The 20,928-nt window shown below is 50.2% G+C and overlaps 1 protein-coding gene across 1 annotated transcript; it reads left to right on the forward strand.

The window, feature by feature from the left end:
• Window positions 1-1,456: 1,456 nt before the first annotated feature.
• Window positions 1,457-20,775, forward strand: Cers1 (ceramide synthase 1). The gene is made up of 7 exons (XM_045142493.1): window positions 1,457-1,705; window positions 3,557-3,716; window positions 8,959-9,139; window positions 10,545-10,706; window positions 11,300-11,447; window positions 11,579-11,688; window positions 20,637-20,775. Exons 1-7 carry the CDS (start codon window positions 1,457-1,459, stop codon window positions 20,677-20,679), a joined length of 1,053 nt encoding a protein of 350 aa, XP_044998428.1. The 3' UTR covers window positions 20,680-20,775.
• The last annotated feature ends 153 nt before the right edge of the window (window positions 20,776-20,928 follow it).

Raw genomic sequence — 20,928 nt, forward strand, 5'->3', positions numbered from 1 at the left:
AATTTGCTGTGCAGAAGGCCCTGGCATGCTCTTTCTTAAATATCTAATGAGGGCTGGAGAGATGGCTTAGAGGTTAAGGCGCTTGCCTGTGAAACCTAAGGACCCAGGTTTGATTCTTCAGCTCCTACATAATATGCCAGATGCACAAGGTGGTGCATGCATCTGGAGTTCGTTCCTCTGCAGTGGCTAGAGGCCCTTGGCGCACCCATTCTCTCTCTCTCTCTCTCTCTCTGTGTGTCAAATAAATAAAAACAAGTATTTTTAAAAAAATCTAGCCGGGTATGGTGGCACACACCTTTAATCCCAACACTCAGGAGGCAGAGGCAGGAGGATTGCCGTGAGTTTGAGCCCAAAATTTCTGGAAGAACTGCAAATACCCAGGAGAACTACATTCCAGGAAGAGGAAACAGCCTATGCAAAGGAAAGGCGCTGTATCAGGACTGTGCTGGACTTGTTACAGTTCATGGTCAGTGTGGCTGGAGGAGCAAGAGAGAAGGTGTGGGGGAAGAGCCCTGGTAAATTGGGGAAGCAGTGGAGAGCTGTGAGCATAGGAAGGGTCTTGATTCAGATTTAGCACGTTCCTGTGGCACCAGGAGGCAGCCAGGATGTCAGAGGAGGCTGAGGTAGCCCAAGGCAGCATGCTGTCCTGCAGCTGCTGAGGCAGGGTGATTGAAGGTGGAACTGTATAGATGCGCTGTGTGACTGAAGGTCAGGGTTGGGTGGTGACTGTGGAACCCAGCCTAGCTTCATTCTGAAGTGGGGTATGTGGAGGGGAGGCTCACATAAGTGGAGTTCCCCCAGCACAGATGACAGGCAGTCAGAAGCATTGGGCATGGTCAGCAGCAGTGTGCCCCAAAAGGCCTGGGTTTACTTGATTCTAGGGAGGTATGTTGGGTACCCGCGATGCCGGGTCCCCAGACTTACCAACAGACTGGCCCCAGCCCTCCCCCTCCAGACAGCCTCTTCAGATCAGCAGCCCCAACCTCTCAGACCTCCCGTGGATCTGCAGGGGCCCGGGAAACGCCATAGAGGGACCAGGCTCTCTGCATCCAGGAGCCCAGTGCGGGGAGGGCGCGGCTCGAGCGCTTCTCTCACGCCCCCAAGTGGGCCACGTCCTATTTGATGATGGGGCCTTTATGATCCTGAATGCATGACCACAGGACAGTCCTGAGGAAGGGCCAAGAGACGCCAGGCCTCGTGTCCTACAAGCACTGCTTGGTCCCTACCGGGGTTGGAGCAGGAGGAGAGGGCATAGCCTGCCATGGACCTAGCGTAGGGAGGGCAGGATGGGGACCAGGATAGCGACGTGGGGACAGGCTCTAGGGCCAAGGGGCGTGGCTCTCGCAGGCCCCGCCCCTCCGCGCTCTGGCCCGCGCAACCCCCCGGAGCAGCTGCGGCGCGTGACGCGCTGCGCGAGGCTCCGGCGGGTGCAGGCGACGGTCACCGAGCCGGCGGCATGGCGGTGGCAGATTCAGCGCTGGGGACCGCGACGCCCGAGCCCATGCCGAGCTACGCGCAACTGCTGCAACGGAGCTGGGGCTCCGTGCTGGCGGCGGCGCGGGGGTGCACGGACTGCGGCTGGGGGCTGACGCGCCGCGGCCTGGCGGAGCACGCGCACCTGGCGCCCGCCGAGCTGCTGCTGGGGGCGCTGTGCGCGCTAGGCTGGACGGCACTGCGCTCCGTGACCACCGCACGCCTCTTTCGGGTCAGTGCGACCTGGGGACCCCGCGCTTGCAGGACTCGAAGTGTGTGGGGTGGGGGAACGACAAAGGACCCAGGGCCATCATGCATCCTTTTCTTTCCTTGGTGACCGACGGTGGGAGGGTTTCCCTGGAGCATGGGAGCCAAGGATGTTGGGAATGCCTTTGGATTAGGGGGGCAGGTGTAGCCGGTCTAGGGTAACGCTGGATCGGATGAGGTCCCCCGCGGATTTGGTTCTGCGGAAGAGAAGAAAAGTGGATCGCGACCCTTTCTGGACAATTTGGAACATGGGAGTCTCTCGCGGTACGGCCTCCTAGCCGCCGCGCGCTAGTTCCTGCTGATGTGGGGACCGATCTGGGGATGTGGAGGCCTCCCGCGTCGGGCGCTGCGGGGCCGCTACAGGACCCAAGTCTGTGCTGCCGTGGGGCAGGCCCAACGCAGGAGCCGCCTGGCCGCTGCCTCGCACTTCTCTAGGGTCAGCGCCACCCTGCGACGAGGGACAAAGGCCTGGGCGCAGCAGCCTCATGGGGTGAGGGGTGGGTGGTCTCAACCTTGGAAATTATACAGTCCAGGTCTTTGAGACCGGACTCTGCCTCCTCCAAGGGGGCGATAACCCAGTTGCTCAATTTCTGGGGAGGCCACCGCCCAGGTCGAGTGACCGTGGGAGCGACATTGGCACTTGACCCAATTCTTTCCTTTCCTGACGAGGGAGGTCTCGGTGGCAGATGATGGAATGGCATTTTGGCCACTAGCATGGCTGTGACTTCCCCCACCCCCGTGATGGCTGGAGGTGGTAGAGGGTGCAGGGACAGAGAAACCGGTGCCAACAAAAGAGTCTTTCTCTGGAGGCCGGGAAAAAGCTGGCCCTTGTTATATCAAGCCGGGGTGTTGTCTGGCTCCACTGTGCCCAACCTATGTGCCCTGTCTCGCACCCCCACTCTCCCAATGTCCAGCTGGCCCTGGAGCCTAGCCCGGGTGTTCTCCCAACACCCCGTCCCAGCCTCGCCCTTCCCAAGAAATGGGCGGAGGGTCTGCCCTGTTCTCCAGAGCTCATCTTGGCAGCAGCCTGGTTGCTAGGGGTTACGGAGCGGGCTCAGGCTATCTCCATAACAACTGCGGGGTGCTCTAGGCTCCTCCAGCCCACTCATCCTTGAGGAAGGGGGAGGGCTTGGGCCCAAGCTGCTAAACCCCGTCCCCAGGATGCTGAAGCTCCTCCCACTCCCGTCCCCCTTCCCTTTTTGTTGTTTCTGAGACAAGCTCTCCCTCTAGCTCATCCTGGCCTGGAATTTGCAGCAGCCCTCCTGCCTCAGCCTCCCAAGTGCTGGGATAATAGATATAGGTCACTAACATAGATCCTCTTTTTTCCCCTCCACGCTCTTTGACCCCTAACCTCACATCGTTCCCACACCTTCCCTATTCCCCTATTCTTTGGCCTACCCAAAATTTCTCCTCCCAGGCACCCTCTTCCAATCAGTTTTTCTCCCTGCCCTTCCTCCCACGGGTTCCATTGCTTGTCACCTTCCCCTGTTCCCCCAGAGGCCCTCATATTTCTTTTGGTGAGTCACACTCCCACTCCCTGCTAGGACTCAAGTCCCTCAGTTTCCCCCAAGCCTTTTCCTCAGGCCCTCACAGCTCCTTTCCTTGCCTCACTGTCCCCTCAGCCTTGTTGGACAGCTGACTGCTAAGTTTAGCCTTGGCGGTAACACTTACAGGCTCTGGTTTCCCTGGGCAGTGGTGAGCATAGGGCCTCAGCCTTCTCTGATGCACTCAGCCTGGAGAGTCCCGGGCCTCGTTTTTCAACCCTAGAGAAGCCCCCGGGACCCCAGTCAAACATTACCCACCTTCTTGCCCACAGCCCCTAGCCAAGCGGTGCCGCCTTCAACCCAGAGATGCCGCCAAGTTACCTGAGAGCGCCTGGAAGCTTCTGTTCTACTTGGGGTGTTGGAGCTACTGCACTTACCTGCTCTTTGGCACCGACTACCCCTTCTTCCATGATCCACCTTCTGTCTTCTATGGTAGGGCCCTGAGCCTATGGGTGTGGAGGATTGTCCTTCAGACAAAAGCATGGGGAGAGCCAGACACCCCCATAAGTTGTGGATGTCAAACCAGGTCCAAGATAAGGGTGTCCTGGGACCCTAGGGGCAGAAAAGGGGGCAGCAGGTGCTGTTGGGGATCATCGGAGACCTCCTAGGAGAGGCATCACTGTAGGGGGGACAAGGTGAGCATACCAGGTGTTGGGACAGCATGAACAAAGACCCTGGGGTACTTCAAATGGTTGCGTGAGAACCAGTCCAGGTGGCTGCCCAGCTCTCAGCAGAAGTTTAAGTTTCACAGGATGGAGTTAAGCCAGGTGGGGGAGGGGATGGATTGGATGTGTACAAGTGAGAGGGTCCCCTATAGCTGAAGCCACAAAAATGAGAGGTAGCCATATTGATAGGACTGTGGTGTTGCTGAGCAGGAATGATAGGTACAGTTTTTTCACATTGAACCCACTATACAAAATCCTTTTTTTTTTTTCCCCCCAGATAGGGTCTCGTTTTAGCTCAGGCTGAGCTGGAATTCACTATGATGTAGTCTCAGTCTGGCCCTGAACTCACAAAGATCCTCCTTCCTCTGTCTCCCGTGTGTACCACCACACCTGGCCACTGGTTTTCATTTTTTTTTTCAAGGTAGGGTTTCACTCTAGTCCAAGCTGACCTGGAATTCACTATGTAGTCTCAGGGTGGTCTCAAACTCAGAGTGCTGGGATTAAAGGCATGCACCACCACAATAGGCCCTGGTTTTTTTTATTATTATTATTTGTTATTTATTTGAGAGAGAGAGTGAGAAAAAGATAGAATGGGTGCACCAGGACCTCCACTGAAACGAACTCCAGACACATGCACCACCTTGTACATCCGGCTTATGTGGGTCCTGGGGAATTGATCCTGGGTCTTTTGGCTTTGCAGGCAAGCACAGCCCTGGTTTTGTTTTTTTTGAGGCAGGGTCTCACTCTAACCCAGGCTGACCTAGAATTCACCCTGTAGCCCAGGCTTGCCTTGAATTCATAATGATCCTCCTACTTCCCAAATGCTCTTGTTTTTTCTTTGTAGCCCAGACTAGCCTGACACTGAGGATTTTTCCCTTCAGTCTCCCAAGTGCTGAGATCCCAGGCATAAGACAGTGACACAGCCAGCCACCTGTGTTTCCTGAATGCCCAGAGGGGTGGTGTTAGCTGTCACTCAATTTTCCTTTATATAGACAACTGTGGTTGAACTCCCTTAAGGTTTGAGCCATTGTGCACTTATTAAGCACCTACTGTTTTCCTTTTTTTTTTTTTTTTTTTTTGGTTTTTTGAGGTAGGGTTTCACGCTAGCCCAGGCTGACCTGGAATTCACCATGTAGTCTCAGGGTGGCCTCGAACTCATGAAGATCCTCCTACCTCTGCCTCCCGAGTGCTGGGATTAAAGGCGTGCGCCACTATGCCCAGCCTGTTTTCCTTTTTAAAAGTATTTTGTATTATTTATTTACGAGAGAGAGAGAGAGAAAAAAAAGAGAGAGAGAGAGAATAGGCATGCCAGGGCCTCTAGCCACTACAGATGAACTCCAGACACATGTGCCACCTTGTGCATCTGGTGTCACATGGGTACTGGGGAATCAAACTAGGGTCCTTAGGCATTGCAGGCAAGTGACTTAACCATTGAGCCATTTCTCCAGGCCCACCCTTTTTTTTTTTTGAAGTAGGGTCTCATTCTAGCTCAGTCTGACCTGGAATTCAGTCTCAGGGTAGCCTCAAACTCATGGCAATCCTTCTATCTCTGCCTCCCAAGCTCTGGGATTAAAAGAGTGTGCAACCATACCTGGCTGTTTTATTTTTTTATTTGGGAGAGAGAGAAAGCAGCAAGAGACAGAGAGAATAGGCATGCTAGGGCTTTCAGCTGCTGCAAACAAACTCCAGACGCATGCACCACCTTATGCATCTGGTTTACATGGGACCTGGGGAATCGAACCTGGGTCCATTGGCTTTGCAGGCAAATGCCTTAAGTGCTAAGCCATCTCTCCAAGCTCCCTGTTTTTGTTTTTGTCTTGTTTTTCTGGGGATGGAACTCAGAGCCTCCTGCATACTGGGCATGCACACTGTAAGGCAGAGCCACACCCTGGCCCCTCACTGCGGATTCTAGGCATGCCCTCTACTGCCAAGCCACGCCCCCAAAAGGCCTTTCTGAGTGACTGGTTCTTGCTAGACGCAGAATCAGACTCAAGGTCAGAACTGAGCAGGAAGGAGGAATCAGATACTCAGGCCTGAGCACCTACTGGATGCCATGATCTCTGCTGGACAGAATCCAGAGTGGGTCCTTGGAAGTATGGGATTAATGAGGGATAGCCTCTGGTGACAGCAGGAAATGGCAATGCGAAAACAGGCAGAAAGGAGACAGTTGGGATCTTGGGGTGAAGGCATGGGGCTATTTTCAACAGGTACCCCACTGAAGGTGACTTCGAGTAAAGCGTGAGGCAGTTGCTAGAGCAGGGATGGCAGAGGGCAACTCCATAAGGATTTGGGACATGCTAGTGAAGCTTTTAGGGGAGGGAGAGGTACTTTTTTTTTCCTTTTTGGATTTTTTGTTTTGTTTTGTTTTTCTAGGTACAGTCTCACTCTAGCCCAGGCTGACCTGGAATTAACTATGTAGTCTCAGAGTGGCCTCAAATTCATGATGATCCTCCTACCTCTGCCTCCCAAGTGCTGGGATTAAAGGCATTTGCCACCGCACCCAGCCGGATTTTTTTTTTTTTTTTTTGAGTCAAGATTTCACTCTTCCAGGCTGATCGAGAGTTCACTCTGTAGCCCAGGCTGGCCTTGAACTCATGGTGATTCTCTTACCTCTACCTTCCAAGTGCTAAGATTAAAGGTGTGTACCACCACACCCAGCTCTTTCTGGATTGTTTTTGACATTTCCATGTATATTATTATATAATTACATTTGGATCGCATGTGCTCCACATAGGTTCCTCTCAGTCTTGCCACACTCCTCATCACTTGCTAGTGGCTGTGCCAGAGGAGAGCTGCCTCTGACCTGGAAACTCTTAAGTTATTAGCTCACCAGGGAGGATGGTCTCCCAAGCCCCTTCTCTAGAACAGTGTTGGCTGGCCCCACCCAATGCAGAAACCACAGCTGCTGTGAGTTCACATGGGCTGGACTCCAGAATTCTATATCCTCCAGCTCATATACCACATATACACCTGGGCTGCAGATGCACATACCCCATGTGTGTGCAGAGGCCCTCTGAGGAAAATGCCAGGTGTCCTTCTCTTACTGCTGCTCATCCACCTTGCGATGGAATTTCCTTGAAACGGAAAATATTTATTTATTTGCAAGCAGAGAGAGAAGACAGACAGACAGGGAGAATGGGCATGCCAGGGCCTCCGATGGCTGCAAACGAACTTTAGATGCATGTACCACTTTGTGCATCTGGCTTGGTTATAAAACTTTGCAGGCAAGCGCCTTAACCACTGAGTCATCTCTCTGGCCCACCATTCTCTTATTTCTTGGCTTCATTCTCTGGCCCACTTCAACATTATATTGTAGCCATTTTGAGGAACCGTAATAACCTCAGTTGTCCTTAAGGCTCATAAAATGGCATCAGTCGCCAGTTGTGGTAGCACATGCCTTTAATCCCAGCACTTGGGAGGCAGAGATAGGAGGATCAGTGTGAGTTTGAGGCCACCTTGAGGCTACATAGTGAATTCCAGGTCAGCCTGGACCAGAGACCCTACCTTGAAAAACAAAAACAAAAACAAACAAACAACAAAAAAAGGCCTCAGTCTTGCCAGCTGTTTTTAAATTTCTACAGAAACACATTCAGAGAAGCAGATTAATTGGCTGGCTGGTTTGTTTGTTTGTTTGTTTGTTTGTTTTGTTTTTGAGGTAGGGTCTCTTTCTAGCCCAGGATGACCTTGAACTCACAGTGAACTCAGGAGTGCTGGGATCAAAGGTGTATGTCACCATGCCTGACATGTGCTTTTTATCCCAACTCAGGAGGCAGAGGTAGGAGGATCACTGTGAGTTCAAGGCCACCCTGAGACTACATAGTGAATTCCAGGTCAGCTAGTGAGACCCTACCTCAAACAGCAAAAAAAGAAAAAAAAAAGGGGGGGGTTGGTGAGATGATTTAGTGGTTAAGGACCTTGCCTGTGAAGCCTAAGGACCCAGGTTCAATTCCCCAGTATCCATGTAAGCCAGATGCACAAGATGGTGCATGCATCTGGAATTCATTTGCAGTCGCTGGAGGCTCTGGTGCACTCATTCTTTCTCCATATCTGCCTGTCTCTCTCAAATAAATAAATTTAATTAGAAGATAAAACTGGGGTTTGGAAAGATGACTTAGCAGTTAAGGTGCTTGCCTGAGAAGCCTAAGGACATATGTTTGACTTCCCAGATCCCACATAAGCCAGACACACAAGGTGATGCATGCACAAAGGTTGCACATGGGCCAATACTTTCTCCTTCCCTAACATAAAAAAGAAGTCCAGTCTGTTGGGCTTGCCTCAAAGAAAAAGAAAAACTGAGGGCTGTGGAGAGATGGCTTTTTGGTTAAGGTGCTTGCCTGTGAAATCTAAGGACCCAGGTTTGATTCTCTGGTACCTATGTAAGCCAGATGCACATGTGTCTGGAGTTGGTTTGCAGTGGCTAAAGGCCCTAGTGTGCCCATTTTCTCTCTCTCAAATAAATATAAACAAAATGTTTTTTGTTTTTTTTTTAAAAAAAAAACAGTGCAGTCTGGGATGGTGATGAATGCCTTTAATCCCAGCACCCAGAAGGTAGAGGTAGGAGGGTCACTATAAATCCAAGGCCACCCTGAGACTACATAGTGAATTCCAGGTCAGCCTGGATTACAGTGAGATCCTACCTCAAAACAACCACAAAAATCAGTACAGTGCTCATCCCAGCACTTGGAAGGTTGGAGAATCAGAAGTTCAAGGTCATCCGGGCATGATGGCACACACCTTTAATCTCAGCATTTGGGAGGCAGAGATAGGAGAATCACTGTGAGTTTGAGGCCAGCCTGGGACTACATAGTGAATTCTAGGTCAGCCTGGGCTAGAGTGATACCCTACCTCAAAAAAAAAACAACAACAAAAGCTCAAGGTCATCCTTAGCTATATAGTGAATTCAAGGCAAGCCCACCTGGGCTACATCATACTCTCAGAAGGCATGCCTGAGTCACTGAGGAATACCAGAAGCCCAGAAATAGCTGACTCTGAGGCTCCTCTCTCTGCAGACTGGACATCAGGCATGGCAGTGCCTTGGGACATTGCGGTGGCTTACCTACTGCAGGGAAGCTTCTATGGCCATTCCATCTATGCTACACTGTACATGGATGCTTGGCGCAAGGACTCGGTGGTCATGCTGATCCATCATGTGGTCACCCTAACCCTCATCATCTCCTCATATGCCTTCCGGTGAGTTCAGGGAAGGTGGGTGGGTACACAGCAGTTCAAAGGGCCTGTGGCAAACTCAGCTTCAGTATGGAGGCGGTAAGGGGCTGTGGGGCAAGTCCGGCTGGGGAGGGGAGGGGAAGAGGCCTGAAGAGGGCCTAGATGGATGGAGTGGAAAAGGCCAGAAGACCCAGTCCCTCGCCCACTGCCCTGGGTCTCTACCTGTCACAGAGCAATATTTTGCTGAAAAGAGCCAAAAAAAAAGAAAAAAAAAAAAAGTAGCTCTCCTGTGTTCTAGACTTAACCATGGTGGTTACCAACATGTGGTCCCAGCTACTCAAGTGGCTGAGACAGGAGGATCACTTAAGCCAAAATTGTCGGCTGGACAATGCAGTAAGACCCTATCTGTAACAAAATGGAAGGAAAAAAAAAGGCACCCTTTAATCCCAGAGGCAGAGGTAGGACAATCATGTGAGTTTGAGGTCAGCATGACTACATAGTGAATTCTCAGTCAGCCTGTGCTAGAGTGACACCCTACCTTTTTTCCAAAAACAAAACTAGTCAGTCAGTGGCGCATGCCTTTAATCCCAGCATTTGGGAGGCAGAGGTAGGAGGATCATCATGAGTTCAAGGCCACCTTGAGACTACATAGTGAATTCTAGGTCAGCCTGAGCTACAGTGAGACCCTGCCTTGAAAAACAAAACAAACAACAACAAAAGTCAGTTATGGTGTTGCACACCTGTGATGTCAGCACTAGCTGAGATAGAGGCAGGAGCTGGGCTACAAGTTGAGACCCTGTCTCAACAAACCAAAGACAAATGCAGAAATAATAATAAAGTTAAATGAATTTAGAGAGGGAAGAGAGAAGGAAAGGAAGGGTGAGGAGGAAGGGAGAGAGGGAAGAGGGCTAGGTTGCAAGATGCTGTGGTTGAGGGGGGGTATTCTGGGGTGTCTGGTGAACAAAAATTGAAAACCAGTGAGGATGATGCTGGACAACAGTGGAGGCCACATCAAACACTGGTCAGGTCAAAGGGCCTGTGGCAGGAACCAATGAAGCTGCCAGGACAGGGTGGGGATAGGGGTTTGGTGAGAGACATCTGGCCACATCTAGGCTGAATTCAGCCTGCTTGTCCTAAGTGATAGGCAGGAGGGACTCAAGGGAGGGATGACAAGGTGATGGCCATTGGGTTCTAAAGGTACTAGTAGGGACAGGGCAGCTTGCCGCTGTGTCCCAGCTAACTGGTAAGCTGGGGTTGGGAGCATGCTCCAAAGAAAGGGTCAGAGGTCAGGGAGAGGAGCGGGGATTCCAGAACACTGGAGCAGGGAGAGCTGCTGTGATGTGGGGATACTGCAGAAGAGGTGGCTAGGAGAGGGTCAGGTTGGGGGGGTGAAGGGTCCCCATTGTGAGCACCACCCCCATCCTGCCAGGTATCACAACGTGGGCCTCCTGGTGTTCTTCCTGCATGACATCAGCGACGTGCAGCTAGAGTTCACCAAGCTCAACATCTACTTCAAGGCCAGCGGCGGCTCCTACCACCGTCTGCATGCGCTGGTGGCCAACGTGGGCTGCCTCAGCTTCTGCTTCTGCTGGTGAGGCCCGGCCTGAAGGAGCTGGGGCCAGTGGTGGGGAAACTAGGGAAGGACCTAGTGTGGTGGGTGTGGCCAGAGGGAGAGGCGCGCTTTGTGGATTGAGGGCGGCCCGGTGGGGGGTCTAGCTGATTGGGTGGGGCCAAACAGGAAGGGTGTGGCCTAGCTGCCTGGGTGGAATTATTCAGGGCAGGGCCTCAAGTGGAGGAGGGCTGCTGGGCAAGGAGGGGGGAACCTAATGCAGTAGGCGTGGCCTGGTGGGCTGGGTGGGACAGTGCTCAGAGAGGTGGGCCAGACCGGGAGCGTGGAACCTAGTGGGGCAAGTGAAGTCACACGGGGAAGGGCAGAAACTATAGGAAAGGAGGTGGGGGCAGAGAGGGACAGCCAGACAGAAGAGGGGGGTGGCTTGGTGAGGTCCTCGCCGGGGCTTGGCAGGGTAGCTAGGTGGGAGTGGAAAGGGATGCAGGAAGGACCGGAAGAGAGAAATGAAGTCCTGGAGGCCCACCAGGGCATCTCTGATGGATGACTCCAGACAGGAAGGGGTGGGTTGCCATTCCTTGCTCCCCTACAGCCTCCCTGATTCGATCCTCTCCTAGGTTCTGGTTCCGCCTCTACTGGTTTCCCCTCAAGGTCCTGTATGCCACCTGTCACTGCAGCCTGATCTCAGTGCCCGACATCCCCTTCTACTTTTTCTTCAATGCACTCCTGCTGCTGCTGGCGGTCATGAACGTCTACTGGTTCCTGGTGAGTGGGCACTTCTGCTCTCCTGACCAGTCCCCAGAGCCCTGGGAGCGGCATGTCAGTCGGTGACAAAAGCGCATGAGAAGCCTGTGGCAGCAGCCCACTGCATCTAACTTGTACCTTACTCTCCCCAGTACATCGTGGCCTTTGCCATCAAGGTGCTAACAGGCCAGATGCATGAGCTGAAAGACCTGCGGGAATACGACATGCTGGAAGCCCAGAGCCCCAAGCCCGGCAAGGCTGAGTGAGTGTGGAAGGGCTGTGATTCCAAGCGCCTTCCTTTAGTGTGGCATCTGTCAGTGTGGGCTCTGTGGATGAGGGAACATCACCGCTGCCCTGGAGCAGATGTGGATGATGACCTAATCACGGACATGACTTCCTGGAATGAGATGAGAGGGCAGAAAAGAAGGGGGGATAGTAATTGTTATTATATAGTAATTGGTAGAAATTTGGTGGGGGGGCTTCTTAGGACAGAGCAATGCAAGGGTCTTGGTGGACCCTCAGAAGTTTGGTCAGCACCCAGCTGAAGGCTGAGCCACACTTGGAGGCTGAGGGGTCAAGCAGGTTCAGAGTACAACATCCCAAGGACAGCCTGCAGAGTGTTTAAGCAGGAGTGAGGGGAAGAGGCTATGTAAGATTCCAGAAGATGAGCAGGGTGTGGTGGCGCACGCCTTGATTCCCAGCACTCAGGAGGCAGAGGTAGGAGGATCACCATGAGTTTGAGGCCACCTTGAGACTACATAGTGAATTCCAGGTCAGCCTGAACTACAGTGGGATCCTACCTCAAAAAAAAAAAAAAAAAATCCAGAAAGCGTTGACCAGCCAGATCAGATCCTCCTATTTGGTGGCAGCAGGTCACAGTTCAGGGAAGGAGTAAGCTTATACTCCAAGAGGTGGGAGGTGAGGAGGGGAGAGGTGTTGAACTTTTAAAATGTACTTTTGTGTGTGCATGTTTGTGGGAGGTGTGGTGGGCATGTGTGGAGATCACAGGACATTCTTGGGTATTGTTCCTCAGGAACGCTGTCCACTTCCTGGCCCAGAGCTCACTTATTGGCTGGATTGACTGGAGGCCCAAGAATCCACTTACCTCCACCACCCCAGTGCTGTTTTTTAATTTTAATTTTTAAAAATATTTTAAATATGTTTTATTTATTTATTTATTTGAGAGAGAAAAAGAGACAGAGAGAGAGAGAGAGATTGGGCATACCAGGGCATCAATCTGCTGTAAACAAACTCCAGATGCATGCTCCCCCTTGTGCATCTGGCTTACATAGGTCCTGGTGAACCAAACCAGGATCCTTTGGCTTTGCAGGCACATGCCTTAACCGCTAAGCCACCTATCCAGCCCTAAATATTTGAATTTTATTTACTTATTTGAGAGACAGAGATAGAGGGAGAGGGAGGGAGAGAGATAGCTGAGAGAGAGAGAGAGTGGGCATTCTAGGGCCTCCAGTCACTGCAAACAAACTCCACACTCATGTTCCACCTTGTGCATCTGGCTTACGTGGGTCCTGGAGAATCAAATCTGGGTCCTTTGGTTTTGCAGGCAAGCACCTCAACTGCTAAGCCATCCCTCTAGCCCTTTTTTGTTTCTTTTTTTTCTTTTTTTTTTTTTTTTTGGTTTTTTGAGGTAGGGTATCACTCTAGCCCAGACTGTCCTGGAATTCACTCTGTAGTCTCAGGGTGGCCTCAAACTCATGGCAATCCTCCTATCTCTGCCTCTTAAGTGCTGGGATGAAAGGCGTACACCACCACGCCCAGCACTTTTTTTGTTTTCTTGAGGTAGGGTCTCACTCTAGCTCTGGTTGTCCTGGAATCACCATGTAGTACCAGGGTAGCCTCAAACTCATGATGATCCTCCTACCTCTGCCTCTCGAGTGCTGGGATTAAAGGCATGTGCCACCACTGCCTGGCTATTTTTTATTATTTTAAAAATTTATTTAGTTATTTATTTAAGAGAGAGAATTGGGGGGCAGAGGGAGGGAGGGAGAGATTGAGAATGGGCATGCCAGGGCATACAGCCACTGCAAAAGAACTCCAGATGCATGTGCCACCTTGTGCATCTGGCTTATGTGGGTCCTGGGGAATTGAACCTGGGTCCTTTGGCTTTGCAGAAAAGCACCTTAACCACTAAGCCATCTCTCCAACCCTTGTTTATTTATTTTGGCTTTTTGAGGTAGGGTGTCACTGTGGCCCAGGCTGACCTGGAATTCACTATGTAGTCTCAGGGTGGCCTCAAACTCATGGCAATCCCTATACTTCTGTCTTCCAAGTGCTGGAATTAAAGGGTGTGCACCACCATGCCTGGCTTTAAATAAAAGAGAGGCGGGGTTATGGACACACCAGCACCCCTTGCAGCTACCAATGAACTCCAGATGCCACGTGCAATTTTGTGCATCTGGCCTTACATGGGTATTGGGGAATTGTTCCTGGGCAGGTAGAGTTTATAAGCAAGCACATGTAACCAGTGAACCATCTTCCCAGCCCCAGTGCTGTTTCGTTAATGTGGGTGCTGGGAATCAAACTCAGGTCCTCATGCTTGCACAGTAAACACTTTACCTACTGAACCATCTCCCCACCCCAAGACCGAAAACCCTTTTTTTTAAAAAAAATATTTATTTACAAGTAGAGAGAAGGAAGAGAGTGGGCACACAGGGTCTCCAGATGCTGCAAACAAACTCCAGATGCATGTGGCACTTTGTGCATCTGGCTTTGTATGTGGGTACTATGGAATGAAACCCGGGTCATTAGGTTTTGCAGTAGACACCTTAACCACGAAGACATCTCTCCAGCCCCACCTTTTTTTTTTTTTTTTTAAATGAGAGAGACAATTGCCACACCAGGGCCTCCAGCCACTGCAGTCAAACTCCAAATGTGTGTCACCTTGTGCACAGGTGCAACCTTGCACATGCGTCACCATGTGCAGCTGGCTTAGGTGGGATCTGGGGAGTTGAACATGTGTCCTTAGGCTTCACAGGCAAGTACCTTCATCACAAGCTCTCTCTTCAGCCATGAAAAATCTTGAACACAGAGAGGAGAATAAAATGAGGCATGGTGGCACACACCTGCAGTCATAGCACTCAGCAGGAAGAAGCAGGAGGAACTTCCAGTTCTAGGTCAGCCTCTGCTAGAAAGACCACATCTCATAAAATGAGCCACTCAAATAACTAGAAACATTTTGGTCCCCGTTGAGCATGTTACAGGGTCCCATGGCATGGCCAGAGCCAACTCCTGAGGGTAAGGAAGGGACTGGCATCAGTGTGGAGACATGCTTCAAACAGGGCTCTGAGACAGCCATAGGGAGCCTGGCTCAGAAGGGACAGCAACCCAACTTACTTGGATGTCGATGACACTGTAAAAAAAGTCAAGACAGCTTCAGACTCGAACTCATATTTACCAAAATGGGGTTCAGGGTAGGGTTGTGTGTGCTTCCCAATAGGGATTGCTAGGGGTCTCATTTGGGTTGTGTTGGATTGAACTTGTCTCTTGAATTATGGGTCAGGAGTTGTGTGGGGAGGGGAGTTTAGTCTTGCTGAGGAATCTTCCAGAACATTTCAGAAGTTTCTATTGGAAGCAGTGGCTGAAGAAAACGGGGGGGGGGGGGGTTGGGGGGGACCCATGTAGGCAAATCTGAAAACATGGAGGACTCTCTTGCATTTTGAATGAGTGCCAAGGTGCACATAGACTTTGACCCTGCCATACTCACAGGATATCAAGGATATCATGGAGTGATACCTGGATGACCCTGCCTCACCCAAGTGCACACATTGCAGATTGACAGAGTATAGCAGCAAACACCTGCCATGACTTCCCATGGATCATCTGACTGTCTAAGGGTGGCCAGAGGTAGTGTAGCTGAGCATAGAGCAGGATGGGACAGTCAGGGTTAGTCCTCCATGCCTGCCTTCCTAGCCCTTGGAAGGTAGAGGCAGGAGGATCAGGAGCTCCACTTTGGCTATGGAAGGAGTTGGAGATGAACTTGGACTACAAGAGATGAGTCTCAAAAAAAAAAAAAAAAAAAAGTCTGGAGTTAAGGCACTTGCCTGCAAAGCCTGATGATTTGCGTTCAATTCTCCGGTACCCATGTAAAGCCACATGCATAAAGTGGTACATGCATCTGGTATTCATTTGCAGCAAAAAGATGTCCTGACACACCCATTCTTTCTTTCTCGCTTTAAAAAAAATTGTTTATTTATATATTTGAGAATGACAGACAGAGAAAGAGGCAGACAGAGAGAGAATGGGCACGCCAGGGCCTCCAGCCACTGCAAACAAACTGTGTGCCCCCTTGTGCATCTGGCTAACATGGGTCCTGGGGAATCGAGCCTCGAACCGGAGTCCTTAGGCTTCACAGGCAAGCACTTAACCGCTAAGCCATCTCTCCAGCCCTTATTTTTTTTTGAGGTAGGGTTTCACTCTAGCACAGGCTGACCTGGAATTAATCTCAGGGTGGCCTCGAACTCACAGCCATCCTTCAACCTCTGCCTCCTGAGTTCTAGGATTAAAGGCTTGTGCCACTGTGACTGGCTTAATTTCTTAGTTTATTTGAGTGAGAAGCAGATACATATATATAGAGAGAGAATAAGTGCACTAGGCCCTATAGCCACTGCAATCAAACTCCAGATGCATGTTCCACCCTGTGCATCTGGTTTACATGAGTCCTGAGGAATTGAACTGGGTCCTTTGGCTTTGCAGGCAAGCTCCTTAACTGCTAAGCCATCTCTCCAGTCCATTCTCTCCCTCCCTCCCTCTCTCTCTCTCTCTCTCTCTCTCTCTGTTTCTCTGCTTCCAAATAAATATTTAAGAAAAGAAGGCTTTAGCTACAGATATTTGGGCTTCTGCATGAAAGGAAAAACTCAGTAGCAGAGGCCAGTAAGTTAAAAAGGAGATATAAAGGGAAGAGAAAGGAAGGGAGGAAGGTACTTAGTAGGTTGGTATTGTATATATGTAAGTAGAGTGATTGAGATGGGGAGGGGATATGATGGAGAATGGAATTTCAAAGGGGAAAGTGGGGGGGGGGGTATTACCATGGGATATTTTTTTATAATCATGGAAAATGTTAATAAAAATTGAGAGAAACACAAACAAAAGCAGGCTGGAGGGCTTAGCAGTTAAGGAGCTTCCCTGCAAAGCCTAATGACTCAGATTCAATTTCCCAGTACCTACATAAGCCAGATGCAAGTTTGTTTGCAGTGGCTAGATGCCCTGGCACACCCATTCTCTCTCTCTCTCTCAAATAAATAAATAAAAATAAAATATTTTTAAAAAGAAAGGAAAGGCTGGAGAGATGGATTAGCGGTTAAGGCACTTGCCTGCAAAGCCAAAGGAACTCAGTTCAATTCCCCAGGACCCACGTAAGCCAGATGGACAAGGTGGTGCATGCACATGGAGTTTGTTTGCAGTGGCTGGAAGCCCTGGTGTGTCCATTCTCTCTCTTTCTCCCTCTATCAAATAAATAAATAAAAATAAAGAAAGGAAAATAAGTTCGGCATGGTGGCACACACCTTTACTCCAGCACTCGGGAGGCAGAGGTAGGAGGATCACCGTTTGAGGCCACCCTGATACTACATAGTGAATTCCAGGTCAGCCTGGTCTAGAGTGAGACCCTACCTCGAAAAAATATATATATATATCAAGACTCAGCAAAGTGTCACATACTCATGGTGTATGGTGCAAGCTATTCAAGAGGCTGAGATAGGAGCATCACTTGATCTTAGAAGGTGTTTTTTTTTTTTTTTTTTTTGTTTGTTTGGTTTTCAAGGTAGGGCCTCTCACTCTAGCCCAGGCTGACCTGGAATTCACTGTGTAGTCTTAAGGTAGCCTGAAACTCATGGCGATCCTCCTACCTCTTCTTCCTGAGTTCTGGGATTAAAGGTATACGCTACCATGCCTGGTTTAGGAGTTTGTTTTTGTTTTATTTTGGTTTTGGTTTTTTGAGGTAGGGTCTCACTCTAGCCCAGGCTGACCTGGAATTTACTATATAGTCTCAGGGTGGCCTCGAACTCACAGTGATCTTCCTACCTCTGCCTCCCAAGTGCTGGGATTAAAGGCATGTTCCACCACACCTGGCTTTTTAAAATTATTATTATTAATTATGTACTCAGTGCATACAGTCATGTTGGTACCATTGTTAGCCTCCTCCCTGTCCTCCCCTCTCTGCAGGGACCTTCCTCAGGGAATATGGGTCATGTATTGTGGGGTTAGCCATAAGTTATGGGTAAGAGGCAGTCTCTGTGCATAATGACCCAATGAGTGGCTCTAACATTCTTTCTGCCCCTTCTTCCACAAATTTCCCTGAGCCATGTTGGGATCATTTTAGGTCTGCTTCAGTGAGGAGGTCTTGGGAGCCTCTGTGTCTGGATATCTGGTTTGGTAGGAGTTGAGTGTTCTCTGTGTCTATCTCCTTCACCCTTCTGCTGGTACCAGGTTCATCAAGAAAGCAGCACTCTAGCTCATTTTCCCAATTACTCTTAGTTTCAGCTAGGGCCCTTTTGAGGTGTGATGGGCTTGTTCTCTCCTTAGAATCTGCGTCCATCTTTCTTTTCCTGGGAGGTGTGCCGTGGTTAGGCAGATGCCATCTTGACCGGAAGTCCTTAGGAGTTATTTTTCTTTCTAGTATTTATTTTCTTTTAAGATTTTATTTTATTTATTAGAGACAGATAGGGGGAGAGAGAGTGAGAATGGGCACGCCAGGGCCTCTAGCCACTGTAAACGAGCTCCAGACACATGTCCCACCATGTCATTTGGCTTATGTGGGACCTAGAGAATTGAACCAGGGTCCTTAGGCTTGACAGGCATGCACCTTAACTGCTAAGCCATCTATCTAGCCCATATTTATTTATTTGAGAAAAGGAGAAAGAAAGGAGGAGGCAGATAAAGAGAGAGAGTGGATGAACCAGGGCCTGCAGCCACTCCAAACAAACTCCAGACACATGAATCACCTTGTGCATCTGGCTATGTGGGCAGTAGGAAAACCTGTATCCTTAGCTTCAGCAGGCAAGCTTAAGCCGTCTCTCCAGCCTGAGCCTAGGAATTTTAGGTCCTCCCTGACTATATACTATGAGGTCAGGCTGGACTACCTGAAACCCTATCTCAAACAAAACAGAACAAGAAGTAGAAGAACTTGACCCAAAACTCCACCTCCCTTGGCCTAAAGGACTAGGGGCAGAGTTAGGGACAAGCAATAGATGGTAGGTTCAGTCAGAGATGCTGTCCCCAAAGACACCCACAAGGACACACAGAGCCATCTGGAAGGGCCATCCTATGGCTCTATAACGAATGAAGGAAGCTCAGCCAAGGGAAAGCATGAATTGAAGTGACTGAGCTTGGAGCAATGGCCAGGACCTGTTGCCCTGCTCCTTGGGAGGTAGAGGCAGAAGGATGCTTGCAAGTTTGTAGTTCAGCCAGGGCTATATAATGAGACCTAGTCTCAAAAAAACAAAACAAAAACAAAAAAGATAAAATAAACCTGGCATGGTCGCGAGATTAGGAGGATGGATGAGTTCTGGGCCGGCCTGGGCTACAGTGAGACCCTGCCTCAAACAAGCAAGCAAACTGTCCAACTAAAAAAAGAATAAAGTTGCCTGGAGAGATAGAAAGAATAAGCCAGGCGTGGTGGTGCACACCTTTAATCTCTGCTCTTGGAAGGCAGAAGAGGTTGGTGGATCACTGTGAGTTCAAGGTCATCCTGAGACTACATAGTGAATTCCAGGTCAGCCTGGGCTAGAGTGAGACCCTCAAAAAAAACCAAAGCAAAACAAAAAGATTAAAGTGACTTAAGATCTTCTTTCCAGGACAGTCCTTATGTTTTTATGGAAAGGTGTCTGAGATGAGGACAAAGGGGACAGTCATACATGGATGCCTCAATCCATGTGATGATATCCAAATGTCAGGCATCAGTGTTGACAGCAAGAAGCAGCTCCTCCAGCCATGAGGTTCTTCCTACCCTATCTTCTGTTCAGATCCTGAGACTGCAGAACCTTATTCCCAACCTACAAACACAAAAATTGCCAATAAACACCTGAAAACAGGAATGCCCAGTGCTCTTAAACCATCAAGTCAGGATGGCACTGAGGAGTCATCTTGCCTCAGCAGGAGCAGGGATAGAAACTGCCAGGATATCTGCCTCCACCCTTTCCTGCACTTTCTCCGTGTGACCCTCAGCCTGGCCATAACTCCAGCAGGGAAAACAGAGATGGATGTGGGCACAAATGTATGCTAGTGAAAGACTTTTGGGAGTGGTAGGCATTCCAAGGACAGTTTTTCATTCTCTGCACATCAGGAGTGACTTGAAGGCTTATTGTAGTAATTTGGACCGAAAACGTCACATAACTGGGGCTGCAGTATGTGCCTAACAGGCATGAGTTCCATCCCTAGCACTGTCAAACCTTCGCAGAGCTGGTGAGAACCTTAGAAGCAGAGTCCAAGGTGGAACCCGTGCAGTGGCACGGCAGGAGACAGACCAGACAGAAGAGAACAAGGCTGCATTGGCCTGAACTGGGGACCCTGTGTCATTCCATCTGCCTGGAAGGAAAGGGGATCAAATTCCAGGCACAATTTATTATAATGCATTTTGATATTATTCACCCCCCCATAACCTTTTTTTTTCACTCTAGCCCAAGCTGATGTGGAATTTACTCTGTAGTCCCACATTGGCCTCAAAAAGTTATAATTCTACCTCTGTTGGGATTAAAGGTGTCTGCCACCACACCGATCCCATTACCCTCTTATTCCCCTCCCCCTCAAACTCTTCCAACTTTCATGTGGTTTTGCGGGAGTGTATGCGTCTCTCCCACGAAGTTTAATTAGGGTTATTTGTGTGAGTATAGGCAGGAGTGCTATGTGTGGGAGCATGGGCAACTTACCTTAGCTACACCACGGAAGAACATGACCCCTTCCTAGCAACCATTAACTATTGATAGCTGGCTATTCTAGGAGTGGGGCTGAGTTCCTTCTCCATCCATGATGGACAGTCACGCGTTCAGTCTTGTACAGCGGCAGGGTCTTAAGGCCGATGGGCAGGGTCCCGATGAGAGCAAGGTGGGGTGGGGGAGTCAGTCGGAGCCGGGCTCCATAAAGGGACAGAGGAGGAAGCGCAACAAGGGTGACAGATTTAGAGTGGAAAGAACCAGGGGGAGTTAGGGTGAGGGGGTGAGGTTTCCATACTAACTTGGACCGGGTTATGGCCCCCAGGAAGCCACTGAAGAATGGCTTCGTGAAGGACAAGACCTTCTGAGACCCTCGAGCCGCCACGGAGAAATTGGTTTTGTTCAACCAAGGCCTGGGACTCGGAGACCTGGCCCGGCCCCCAAGACACAAGCTCCGCCTCACTTCAAGCCTTTGACCACGCCCCCAGGACACAGGCCCCAGCCTATGAGATGCCAGCCCCGACCCTGGACACCTGGTCCCACTACAAGGACTCCGACCAACAACTCAAGATGCTTACCCCACTCCAGGGCGCTGGCCCCGCCCTTAGAGATCTAAT

This window comes from Jaculus jaculus, chromosome 1, assembly GCF_020740685.1.
Source record: "Jaculus jaculus isolate mJacJac1 chromosome 1, mJacJac1.mat.Y.cur, whole genome shotgun sequence".
NCBI classification, from domain to species: Eukaryota; Metazoa; Chordata; class Mammalia; order Rodentia; family Dipodidae; genus Jaculus; species Jaculus jaculus.